Raw genomic sequence first — 13,863 nt, forward strand, 5'->3', positions numbered from 1 at the left:
ACAGAGATAGAGCATTGTTTTTTTTATCCGTTTCCCCTCTCTGTGACCAGACCTGTTGATCTGAGCTGTGATTTAGCAGAGGGAGCAAAACTTTTGTTTCAGTCTGCCACTTGTGTCTACTTTATAGCACTGATAAAAAAAGAAGACAACTTTCTCCTTCTTATTACTTTTAAAGGTAAACACACATCATTTTTAAAAAGGTACACAAAATAACAAACATAAAATAGTCTCTTAAAGGAGAAACTGCAGCTCTCTGAACAGCACATATTAATGTAAAGAACTGCCTACAGTGTCATTACACTGCTCATGGTTAACTGTGTTCATAATGTCTTTCGAACATCTGTTTAAGAAAAAAAACAAAAAAAACCCCAACTAAAAACAGCCTTCTAAATCTGGTGTTAAATTTGACAAATATTCTCAATCCTTGTGAATAAATAAAACTTTAGCCTTGATTTTTAGTATCATTGTAAACAAAAAATCTAAATGAAAAAGCTGATCACAAATTGGTAATTTTTGTCCTGTGTGGGAAAAGCTGACATTTTAAACACAGTCAACGTGTTCACTTGTGTTCTCTCAGTCTCCTTATTTGTACATTTGCATTAAAATTGAAAGAACTATAAATAAAATATTACATTAAATAAACTATAATAAAATCATTATTAAGCAATATGCAATATTTAGGCAGCAGTAGTAATAGTATTTGCTATTCTGTTTTTAAATTTTTTATGTTTTTAATATAAAAGCTATTAAAAAATGCTTTTAAATTTTTGTTGTAATGCTGAGATACTGTGAAACTGGTATTTTTGCTCCATTATACTTTCAAAATCTCATACCTACCCATGCCTATTTATAGATATACTTCCACAGCATACCATCACCTCTGGATATCAATGCTAACGTGTCTTACAGAGATTTATTAACACGATCCATTTTGCATATGATCAAACACACAGATTGTGTTACTAGAATTAGCCGTCCTGTTCTCTTTGCCAGAAACAGACCACCAGCAACACAATTCTCACATCCCACTGAGGAGTGTCTGTCTGGCGCTGCACAATAAATACACACTTTCTCAGTAACCTTGAATTACGGCTCCCACAGCCAACAGACCACACAAACCAGCAAAGCCATTTAAAATGGGGAATCAAAGGAGAGCACAGAAGCAGAAAGTCCTCTGTTTCTCAGCAGGAATCTTGGTGTTATCATAACATTACATGATATATGTGAATCTCTGAAACACAATGACTAAACATGGCTGCCATTATTGAGAGATCTTCCGGTCAGGTTCAGCATCTTCCGAGCACCGTTAACGGCCTCTGGTACCCTCATTAATCTCAAACTTTAAAGCATGAGAGCAGAGACAGACTCGGATGAAGGAGTCAGTGTTTGGCTTTCTTTGCTCCTCACATCACCTGACAGGACCATACACACTCCAAGACTTAGTCCTGCCAAAACAAATGGAGATTCATTAAACCTAAGACTTCTGAGGCCGTGAGGGGCAATAAATAAGACTTGTTATGAGTCACTGAGCTCTGACCAACAGTTGGTCGCCGACATCCTGACAATGCAGAGACTTGATGTTAAATAAAAAGAGAGGGCTCCCAAAACAGCCAGAAGGGAAGGATGCATTGTGCTCATTTCCTTTGCCGGGTCCATCTCTCACATGTAATATTTTGCTAACCGTGCCACTTCAAGTTCACTGCCAACACTTGATTTAGGGCTCCAACACAAACAATTTGGGTAAAGTGGAGGGAAGGAGGAGGTGTGGGAAATAAATTGGACTCTGCAGGGCGAGGGGGTTCAAAGAAGACAAACAAAGAGGAAGGAGGAGATGATTAGAAGGGGAGGCACAAGACCCTACTGTCAGAAATTAAGTAGTTTTCTTCTTTAAAAAAATAAAATAAAATAAGAGAGAGAAAGACAAATAAAAGGTTTGGGGGCCACACCCATCTGGATATACCATTACATGCTGCACAAGTTTGCACATTCAACCAACCAAATGCATACACTGTAACTTGCAACGAGCCCAGGATCAGTAGTGCTCATCGAGGTGGTAATAATCAGTGGGCTCCCAGGGCTGTTCTGTGTTTGACAGAACTCTGATCTGATGCATGAAGTTGATTAAAGAAGTCATTAATGCATATTATTAAAGCAGAGTGTTTGGGTATAGAAATTCTGTATGTTTCATCACAACAAAGATAAACACACCCATTTTCACTTCTAAACTATTACTATCCTAGACAAGGATTTTAATAGAATTGGAATCAAAAGGATTATTTCTGAAGACATATCTGTTAGAAAATTTTGATTTAAAAAGATACATCAGGATGATTATATGCCAATTTAGTTACTGGGATTGCTAGATGGAGTCTTTATGGACTCATTATTACACAAATCTCAATTACATAAAAAAACAAAAACAAAAAAACAACAACTGCAGCCTGTGTTAATTCTGACTCATTTTGCCAGCTTGGGTCACAAATGACAACACATGACCTATTGCACTGTTCATTAAAACAAGTCTAAAACATGTATTCCACCTCTACACTTAGGATGTAGCTGACACTTGTAGAGATGTGGAAAAAAATTAAGTGTGACTTCTTCAGAAGGGTTAGAAGGGAAGCCTGCCTTAAAAGAAATATGGCAGCACAGTTTTGGTTTGTAGTATTGACTCTAAACAAAACACGACTTCTGAAACAAAATTCTTTGGACAGACGAGACCAAAGCAGTAATAATTAGTCACTACTGTAGCACCAAACGTACAAAATCATCAGAAACACCTTATACCACCTGTCAAACACTTTGGAGGAGGGTTGAGTGGACTTAGTTTTTCCAGAATCTGGTTCTAAATTTAGGCTCAGTTTTTGGTTAATAAAATCATGACTATGTAATATGCTGTTGTTGTTTTTAATGAGGTTCACCTCATTATGAAACCTGTTGAGAACAAAATGATTTCTTAATACATCCTGATGTGTAGGGATGCATCAATATGAGTATCAGGTATGGGTCCGATACTGTATGTGTGTACTAGTACTCACAAGAGTGTTTCGATACCATCTCTCATCAAATCAATTTTTTTTAACCAATGGAGGCCTTGATTTGGAGTCACACACAAAATTAAAGAAGAAAATCACCCTACAGGCTGATCCAACTTTGATGCAGTGTCCTTAAAACACGTCAAAATGAGGCTCAGTATTGTGTGTGGCCTCCACATGCCTGTATGACCTCCCTACAATGCCTGGGCATGCTCCTGATGAGGTGGCGGATGGTCTCCTGTGTCATCTCCTCCCAGACCTGGACTAAAGCATCCATCAACTCCTGGACAGTCTGTGGTGCAACATGTTGTCGATGGATGGAGCGAGACATGATGTCCCTGATGTGCTCAATCTGATTCAGATCTGTGAAACGAGCGGGCCAGTCCATAGCTTTAATGCCTTCATCTTGCAGGAACTGCTGACACACTTCAGCCACATGAGGTCTAGCATTGTCCTGCATGAGGAGGAACCCAGGGCCAACTCCACCTGCATATGGTCTCACAAGGGGTCTGAGGATCTCATCTCGGTATCTAATGGCAGTCATGATACCTCCGGTGAGCACATGGAGGGCTGTTCGGCCCTCCAAAGAAATGCCACCCCACACCATTACTGACCCACTGCCAAACCAGTCATGCTGAAGGATGTTGCAGGCAGCAAATCGCTCTCCACGGCGTCTCCAGACTCTGTCAGGTATGTCACATGTGCTCAGTGTGAATCTACTTTCATCTGTGAAGAGCACAGGGCACCAGTTGGGAATTTGCCAATCCTGGTGTTCTCTGGCAAATGCCAAGCATCCATGTTGGGCTGTGAGCACAACCCCAATCTGTGGATGTCGGGCCCTCATACCATCCTCATGGAGTCGGTTTCTAACCGTTTGTGCAGATACATGCACATTTGTAGCCTGCTGGAGGTCATTTTGCAGGGCTCTGGCAGTGCTCCTCCTGTTCCTCCTTGCACAAAGGCAGAGGTAGCGGTCCTACTGCTGGGTTGTTGCCCTCCTACGGCCTCCTCCACATCTCCTGGTGTACTGGCCTGTCTCCTGGTAGTGCCTCCAGCCTCTGGACACTACGCTGACAGACACAGCAAACCTTCTTGTCACAGCTCGCATTGATGTGCCATCCTGGATGAGCTGCACTACCTGAGCCACTTGTGTGGTTTGTAGAGTCCGTCTTATGCTACCACGAGTATGAAAGCACCACCAACATTCAAAAGTGACCAAAACATCAGTCAGAAAGCATAGGTACTGAGAAGTGGTCTGTGGTCCCCAGAACCACTCCTTTATTGAGTGTGTCTTGCTAATTGCCAATAATTTCCACCTGTTGTCTATTCCATTTGTACAACAGCATGGGAAATTGATTGCCGATCAGTGTTGCTTCCTAAGTGGACAGTTTGCTTTCACAGAAGTTTGGTTTACACGGAGTTATATTGTGTTGTTTAAGTGTTCCCTTTATTTTTTTGAGCAGTAGGTAGGTAGGTAGATAGATTTTTTTTTTTTAAGTTAACGGTCCTGATTCACACTTGTTGTCTATGGCATGGTTTGTCACCACCACTTTGAAATATCTCCTGCTTATTCTTCTTCACGTAGTTTTTATTGGTGGTTAGCAAACTCCAAATTACACTCACCAAAGTTGTTAAGAGGAGGGACAAAATCTACAACTTTCAACACTAGCAACTTGATAAAACATCTAAAAAAACTAACAACGATGACACCAAGTTTCAAGAGTTTGCTAATAGCATTGGAAAACGACTACAGTCCTGGGATCCTGGGAATATACAGATCTGAGCACAAGTTTTCTAACAATCTCCCTGCTCACCAGTGGACACTTTTGGAAAAGACTGTTGCTGTAGTGGGTTGGTTTGAGGAGCTAACAAGAAAAGTAAGCTCCTTTGACTTTTTAACACATTTTTAAAGTAATTGTAAGAAATGTAATGGCTCTTATTAATAGTCATATTGGTACTCTGTATCAGCAAGTACTCAAAAGTAAGTACTTTTACTTATACTTAGTTTGGAAAATTTGGTATTGATGCATTTCTACTTTTTCTCAAGGTTTTAGATAAACAGAAATTTAATTTGTAAGTAGGTAGGAACATTACAGTTTTCTCATTATAAGTTTTGTCTATCTTTAAAAAGACAAAACCTTTTTAATTTTTAAAACTGGGGTTGGTGGATTTGTCCTCTAACTAGGTCAGTTACTCAAAGTGCCAGAAGCTCTTGTTCATCGATGTAGAAAATTGCTATTACTTAGATTTAGGGATACCAATGGGACAATGTCCTATAGATTAAGTTGAGATGTGCAGTAAATAGAGGCCCAGAGGGGATGGGGGGAAAAGAAAAAAAAAATGAAAAGAACCCATGACTTCAAGAGATCCATAAAGGATTGCATGGACCATGTGGGCTGGGTACCGGAAAGCTCATGATGAGTCAGAACAGGAAGTTAGTGTGGCCCATACAGAACGTATCCAAAGGCTCTGTGATAGGGCAGGAAAAAGATGGAGGATCTTGTGTTTGGATGACAAAGGTTCTATTGTGTACCAGGGTGATAACAAGGACACAGTTGAGTTTTTGTGCTGGGGAAAAAGACGATAAAAAATGCAATTGAAACTGGGATCAGATTGGACAGGAATGTGGGGGCTTCTTGATTTCTGACTGAAAACCCTTAGGACCTATTTAGCTTGAAGAGTGACATCATGTATCTTGGTATGCTGAAGCTTCTCTCTCATCAACATCCAGTATTTGATTGTATTCGTGACAATCTTAATGGAATCTTAGAAAGACGTAACTTGTGTTCAGTCTACTTCCAGATTAATTACATCAGATTATAAGCAAACAATACAGCTAAACAGTCCTCACTTGGGATAGATGGTAGCCATCTTGGCTGCTGCATATCCTGGCTTGCACGCCCCTTTGCTAAGGTTGCCATACTTGTATGTCAGCTCCAGTGGCCTGTAAATTAAAAGAACAAGGGAGACATTATTCAGAGACATCATGAAAACTGATTATCAATTATACAGACAAATTCAAGCATCAAAAACTGAACTTGTCAAACAAACAATCTCTTGGAGAGATAGGGCTGTTGATTGCTTAGGAAGTTGAAGAAGTCAGCAACAACTTTGTGTGTCATCTGTGTGTGGCCAGACAAAACAGTGAGGCCTTGTTTAAATAATCCCACCAGCAGTGCTAAATCTAGAACCTCCCAATAACTACCATGATCATTAATAATCTGATGTACGCTGGGATACCAGTTCAAATAAACAGCGAGTAGGGAAAGACGTCAGGGTCTGTGCACTATGTGAGGTCCCACCTCAAAGCTGGCTGAAGAAACAGCTCAAGTGGAGCTCGTCTGCACAGAATTTGAATCACTTCTATACTCATACACTAAATGCATTAGCAGCTTGGCCTTCATTGGCCTGCAGCTGGGAAGTACTTTCATTAGGTGGGAATAATCTTGGAAGAGCTTTTTCTTTTAGTCAGTCAGTCAGACAACTAGAATAAAATTAATTACCTACATCACAAACTAATTATTAGATATGAGATAAAGTGTGCACCCCCAATTCAAAAAAAGTTGGGACATTGTGTAAAAACTAAAAAAATTACAAACATAATGCAATTACTTAAAAAATCTCAAACCCATATTTCATTCATAATGGAACATAGTAAGCATATCAATTGTTTACACTAAAAAGCTGTACTTTTTTTGAGGAAAAAGGGTTCATTCTGAATTTGATTGCAGCAAAACAGCTTAAAATGGTTGAGATAGGTCCATGTTTCTCTGGGAATCATCCCCTCTTCTTCTAACATCAGTCTGTAAACATCCAGGACCTGAGGAGAGCAGCTGCTGGAGGTTTTGGAGGGAATATTGTCCCATTCTTGTCTGATGGACGATTCTAGCTGCTCAAGAGTTCTGGGTCTTTGTTGGATTTTTCATTTCATGATGCATTCACTGGGTGAGAGGTCTGGACTGCAGGCATGACTGTTCAGCACCTGGACTCTTCTACTATGAAGCCACACAGTTGCAATGGATGCAGTTTGCGGGTTAACATTGTGTTGCTGAAATGTGCAAGGTCTTTCCTAAAAAGAAAAAGATGTCTGAATGGAAGAATATCTTCGTGCCATAGGTATTAATGCACCCCCATACAATCAGAGAGGCAGGCTTTTAAACTATGTGCTAATAGGAAGCCAGATGGTCTTTTCTCCTCTTTAGTACACCAGTTGTGGTATCTGTGGTCTCCAAAAAAATTGTCCTTTTGCACAGAAATTACTTTAGATTCTTGAAATCTTTTGAGGAACTGTAGATAATGGGATATTTAAATTCTTCCCAATTTTCTGTTAAGGAACATTTTTCTGAAATTGTTCTACTATTTTCAGACATAATTTTTCACAGACTGATGAACCTGTGCTCATCTTTCCACTTCTCTTCACTGCTGTCATTCTTCTCACTGACCAAATAATCTAATTCAAAATGCAGCTGTTTCTTCTTCATACCACTTACTTTTACAGCCTTTTGTTGCCCAACATATTAAAGACTTATTTCTGCAATAAAGTTCAAAATGACTTCTTTACTTTTACTTTACTTTTAATTTCTTAAACATTTAGTATGTTTACCGTGTTCAATTGTGAATAAAAGATGGCTTTATAAGATATGCAAATCCTTGTTTTCTGTTTTTATTTACATTTTACATAATGTCTCAACTTTTTCAGACCAGGGGTTTTAACATTTGTTGGTTCTGCTCCACTGGGATAATTAATGATGCTGAATTACATAAACTGACCTTATGTGAAACCCACTTTAAAGTGTTTGCTAACATAGTGCTCAGATTGTGTATGCAGTGTGTGGACAGACGCTGCGAGGGTCAGTGTGGTAACAGCAGCTAGTGATCATAGCCTGCATGGTGAGGCAGGAGCTGAAAAGGGGCCATCTAATGACAGTTTAGAGGTAAAGTGTCAAACTAATTCAGGCAATTACACAAAAATAAACTGACATCCTGACAAAATGACCACTGCATAATGATCTACCGAACCATGTCTTCCCCCTGACAAACACTTAACATTTCAATTCACACAAATTACTAAAATTATTACTCAGACCACCTACAATATCTTTGAAATTGGTCATTTCCCCCCCCCCCCAGAGTTTATTTTGGTTAATTTGTCCAACAGTTCTTTCCTTTTTCACCCCACTCATCAACAGCCTGCATGACTCAGCATTTCAGTAAAACATTTGTAAAACAGATAGTCAGGGCAAAAAGTAAGTCCACCCACTTTTAATTGTAGATTTAATTTGTTTGGATAAAGGTTTAAAAAGAAAATAGAAAACTTAGGGGAATATTTGGTGAAAATAAGACTACAATAAAAACACAAATACTAGTAAAAAAATACAATAAAACAATTTTTAAAACGTATACAACATGATTCAACAGTTCATAAAACCACCTTCAGCAGCCATAACTTAAAGGAATAATCTTCTGAACGTCCTTTCAGTCTATTATATAGTTGTGGAATAATTGTGACCAACTCTTCTTTAAAGCACTTTGGTAAAGACATTTACAGGTATTTGTTTCTGCACAGCTTTCTTAAAGTGGCTGTGGCTCAGTGGTTAGAGCAGTCATCCTCCAATGAGAGTTGGATGTTCAATTCCTGGCAGCAGTCACATGTCAAAGTGTCTCTGGGCAAGACACTGAACCCCTCATTGCCTTCGATGTACCCCATTGGTGTATGAATAGAGTTAACAGCACTGATTAGACTCTACAGAATGATTTATTCAGATTAGCTTTGTAAAGATGCAGTAGAGTGCTGTATGATTGTGTGTGTGTGGGTGGATAGGAAAATGAGGGCAAAGTGTGTTGTAAGGCACTTTAGTGACCCGGTTGGCTAGAAAAGCACTGTATAAGTACGGTCCATTTACCATTTATCGTGTAAAGACCCAGTCAGATTGAAGTCTAGACTTTGACTGGACCATTGCAACACTAATTCTCTCTTTTTTCAGTTACTTTGTTGTAAATTTTCTGGTGTGTATTACAACCACGATACAGTCTACTTTTTTTTTTTTAAAGGTTATTTTAACCTAATTCTAAGACCGTAATGAGAATCAAAAGGCTTCATTATTTCATTATAAGTAAAATATTAGAACTGAAGGAAGATATCCTTACTTTTTACCATGACTATGTACTGGAATCAGTAAACATACCATAAAATTATTTTTATTAGTAAGACATGTACTCACAGTTTTGTTTCCAGCTGCAGCAGAAAGCCCTGCTTATCATACACTGCAAAATAAAGCAAACAAAAATGGAAAAGTCAGTCTACAACACACGTGCATGAGAAGTGTGGCATCTCTGCTGGGGTCTTTTATGAAGTTATCCAGTCTACATCATTATGAAGCATCAGCTGAGGAGCTGTAGTTGTAAACAAAATGGGAGGCTTTCACAAGGAAAGCAATGTGGCAAATGTAAAAGGAAAAGCATTAGGTTGAGGATTTGTGGTGAAACAAGCAAGGTTAAGAAGAAGGCAGCCAAAACGATCTGTTGAGATAAAAAAATAAAAAATAAAAAAAAGTTATAAGTTAGAGATCACCTATGGACATCCAGTAGGTGTTGGGTGAAGCATTGAGGTAGAAGTCAGAGGAACACAAAACCCAAAGAAAAATACATTTGAGGTCAACTGAAAAGTTTGTCAAACTGAGATTTCAAGTTTTACTGCATTGTACAAAATTGCTTCCAGAATTGTTTATAATCAGTAAAACAATGAGATTACGCTAGCATGACAAATGAATGTTTAAGATGATTTAAATTACTGCAAAAACACTCCTGAAGACGTGGACCTTGTCTTCAAAGGCAAGCTGGAGAACAGAGATGAAGAGAAGGATAATGGGAATGTGTGACGACGAAGAGCGACAAGATCTAAGTGGTGCTCGCTCGCAAGAGGAGTGCATCTGTGCATTAGGTTTCACACTACAAAGCAGAAAGCAGCCATGGAGCAAGACAAAGCAACTTGGAAAATGTTAAAGCAGAGGGTCGCACATCAAGAAAAATGTTGAACAGAAATCTTACAGGTTTCTGCACCATAACTCTTGCTGTTTCACAGACGTCTGTTACCAAGCCAGGGCAACAGAGGGCAGTGTAATATTAAACTGGAGCTGTTTGTGGGGAATGATGACTTAGATGCGGAGTTTCTCATTAAAGGTTTGACTACTACAAACTGAAATTTACATTATGTATTTTAAAAGGCACAACTTTCCCTGTTAGCAAACTATCTAATTGACAAAACTTAAAGGTTCCCATTTTCTTTACTAAATCTGGGCTTCAGACTAGGGATGGGCAATATTGTACTGTTTTGATATAATGTGGAAAAAAATTCCAAACAAAAATTATTAGTCATCTTGTAAAAACAAATAAAAATGCTATTTTTTTCCATTCCTGGAGTTTAAATTTGATTCAGTAATATCTCAGAAGTTGAATGCAGCAGAGCAGCACCAGCTACTTGTTTTAAAACGGCGTTACCATTGAAGCGATTGTGAGGAGTTAGCATGATAAAAAACAACCTGTTACAGATCAATGTTTACATTTTTGTTTTAATATAAGGGAAATTGAGGCATTTTTTGCTCAAATGTTTGATACCAGAGTCCTATAATGTCCCACGTCTAATTATACTTGTTGAAGGCTGAGTGTTTTTATTTACATTGCAAAGTGCAGTCATTTTTTTAGTGAACTTGTATTATTTTAATGATTTTTTAAACGATCAGATTGTGTTTGCACTTCATTTAGAATTTTAAAACTTCAAAATTGCAGCTGGGATTTTTACTCTTCCTGTTTGAATTATGACTCCACTATCAGAGCCCCAAGAGAATGAAAAAATGCTGAATTTCTGTTTATGTTCCAGATATGTTCAATTGGAATCATTGTGAATTGTTAAGCAGCACAGCTGCTGTAGTAAAGCAGCATATTTATTAATGGGTGAGGGTTTTTTAAGAGCAATGTTTGTGTTTGTGAGGCTCTATATGCACTGATAGATTTATAGCTCAAAAAGATGTTGAATTGTAATTTTTTTACCATCATGTATCAATAAATACTATACTCTGATAATTTTTTTTAATCCATATTGCCTACCCTTACGTCGGACCAATTTCTGTCTTACATGTTGGAAAGATGGCAAGGAGGTTAAGTTTCAGCTTGCAGAGCTGCAGAAGTACCTGAGCTTACTATTCGTCCAACGCTGATGTCGTTCTCCATCTCTGAAACACAAAACGGTCATTTAGCACCACCTAAGGTCACTCTGAAGAGGCAGAATTGGTCGTGTAAACCAAGCAAATTGGCAACTGTTAAACATTACAGGACAAAGGAGAAGTGAATAAAAGAAATTAGTGACTTCAATCCCAAGAGGCTGAATTATAATTCTTATCCCCAATCTTATTCAGAGGCTGAACGCTCCAATGAAGCGGAAAATTAACTGCAAGGAAACTCTGTAGTGTCCATGTGATTATTAGGACAAAGGTAAATTAAGATGTATCCATAAAGACTGGATGAGTGGATGACTAAAACAAAAAGCATATGTAAATGAAAGACAATGTCATAATAAATAGGGAAAAAAAAAAGTCAATGCTGGGTTGGAAAGACTTATTTCTATAAAGAGGAAAAAGCTCATTTGTAAAGTCACTTGCTTGAAAACAACCAGTTTAAATGGTCACAGTGCTTCTACCTCCAAATCTTTTCACTTCAGCACCTTTAGTCAGGGCTACAGTTGCCGCTTCTGCATCTCTGTCTGTATTTCTCTCTGTGAACACAAGGGGATTAACACTAACATAAGGTCATGTGTGTACAGCAGCTAACATCTCGACAATCAGTAAGCCAGAACCATAGGACACACAAAAACACTTCAGCTTCAGCAAAACACAGACAGCGGCTACACAACAACAACAAATGTGCACAAAAAAATAAATTAAAAAAAAAAAAGGGCAGAGACGGTGACAAAAACAAACCAGAAATTTAGACTTATACCTCCAACAAACACAGAATACAGAAGCAACACGCCATGAACAAACATGTCTAAACACAGACCTACAAAAACTCTAAAATATTTATTTTCTTTTTGTAAGCCAGCGCTAAAGACACTAAAAACCTGAAGTCAATGGAGGTAGGAGCCCTTAGGCGCCTCACGGTTCAATTTATTATGGTTCAGAGGGCTGCGATGGGTTTCTAAAACAATTATTGAGTCATTTTGATTGTCTACAATCATAAATGACTATGGCTTCATTTACATAAACACCAATTTACATATTTTAACGCCTAATAGATTGTGCAACAACATGTAAAAAAAAAAATCACTATTAATCATAGCTTGCTGACCAACAGTTAGATAGATGCAAACTTTACAATGAAACTGCCATAAAAAGCTAAGAAATTCTTTTACAAATCAAATGTTTTAAATTCATAAATAAAGACAGTCATAATGACTTCAAGACATACAAGAAGCACTTTCTGAATTAAAAGCTGGCTGGTGGTAGCTACTGGCTGCCGCTGCTAACAGAGCGCCATCGGATGTCAAAGTAATCCTAACACAGCAATTCCTGCTCTCTGCAACATGGAAACACTGAAGAAATTGGCTCTAACCTGTTAGACATGGACATCGATGTCACTGTACTGAGCAATTTGACTCCTTTTTTGGTCATTTAGTTCCCAAAATCTTGTTTGAATGAAAACTGCTTTATTCTGCACTTTAGAGCCAAATGTTGTTTCTTATAGGCCTGAAAGAGTCTACGCTGAGGATCGTGTTTGTTGTGTGATTATCTATGCCTCAAGATGCAACAATAATAGTTTTATAATCATATTGTAGCCCTCTGAATCATAACCTAACTAAACCGTGAGGTGCCTAAGGAATCCTACCAACTCCCCACCAACAGAAGTTACCAACTTAGGAATTTAGCAAGCAGTGTATATGTCCTTGTAGCTTTTAGTTTGTATGTGCCTTTATATATTTTGTCACATAAAAGATAAAAACTGACGATCTTTGTTAAACGACTGTTGCTCTCTTCTTTATCAAAATAACCTGAGATGAGATGCCCTTTCATTCAGATACAAGTAAATACGAAAAACAAAACCTGCATTTAAACACAGCACAAAGACCTGTCAGAATGTGAAACTTCTGTACACACTTGTGCACTTTTGTAACAGACTGCAAGTGCCATATAAACTTCCCCCGTGAGGGCTCAGAAAGATCCGATTCCTCAATTAGAAAACCTTGACCACTCCAGCTGAAACTATATCAGCGGATCACTACACCTCTGAGATGAGAACAGCCGATCCCTGAAGCTGAAAACTGAGCCGGGGTCAGGAATATTTATGGCACACTCCTTGAGCAGCTGCTAAGCTGGATGCTAATGAGACTCAGAGCTAAGAATGAAAACAGTTTTATGAAAGGCATACACAGAGACAGCATTGACAGACTCTTTCTCACACACACAAACTTGTACATATCTCATAGTTTCTTAAGCTACAGCAGATTTGCTCACAAAAATGAAGAGTGTTTCTCAAATTGAGCTCTCTTTTTAAATAAACTGAGTCAAAGGTCATGCATGGCTGGTTGCTGTCAGTGGAGATGACCGATGTGGGGTTTCCCACACTGTTGGGACTTCACTGTGGCAAGAAAGTTGTGTGCAGTTACATTAGGTTCATTGCCTGCGTGACATGACTTTGTGGATTATAAGTACTGCATGGAGCTGCTACAACAGACTAGAGATGTGACGTTCAGGAACGATCCAAATCTTCTGAACGAAGGGAGCCAGATCCAAAGCAGTACAGGGCTGTTTTTCTTTTCTTTTTTTGTTTTTAAATATGG

General features: G+C 38.4%; 1 protein-coding gene across 3 annotated transcripts in view; it reads right to left on the reverse strand.

The window, feature by feature from the left end:
• The window catches only part of st3gal3b (ST3 beta-galactoside alpha-2,3-sialyltransferase 3b), a 79,574-nt gene that overhangs the window by 53,623 nt on the left and 12,088 nt on the right, over nt 1–13,863 (reverse strand). The window contains exons 3-6 of one of the 3 annotated variants that reach the window (XM_017430760.3): nt 11,728–11,802; nt 11,222–11,263; nt 9,257–9,299; nt 5,887–5,979 (exon numbers count right to left, since the gene is read on the reverse strand). In XM_017430760.3, coding sequence (XP_017286249.1) covers nt 5,887–5,979; nt 9,257–9,299; nt 11,222–11,263; nt 11,728–11,802 — 253 coding nt within the window. The remainder of the gene's footprint in view (nt 1–5,886; nt 5,980–9,256; nt 9,300–11,221; nt 11,264–11,727; nt 11,803–13,863) is intronic. The other 2 variants (XM_037981840.1, XM_037981841.1) reach the window with 2 other exon arrangements.

The sequence above is a fragment of the Kryptolebias marmoratus genome, linkage group LG20 (genome assembly GCF_001649575.2).
Source record: "Kryptolebias marmoratus isolate JLee-2015 linkage group LG20, ASM164957v2, whole genome shotgun sequence".
Classification (NCBI taxonomy): Eukaryota; Metazoa; Chordata; class Actinopteri; order Cyprinodontiformes; family Rivulidae; genus Kryptolebias; species Kryptolebias marmoratus.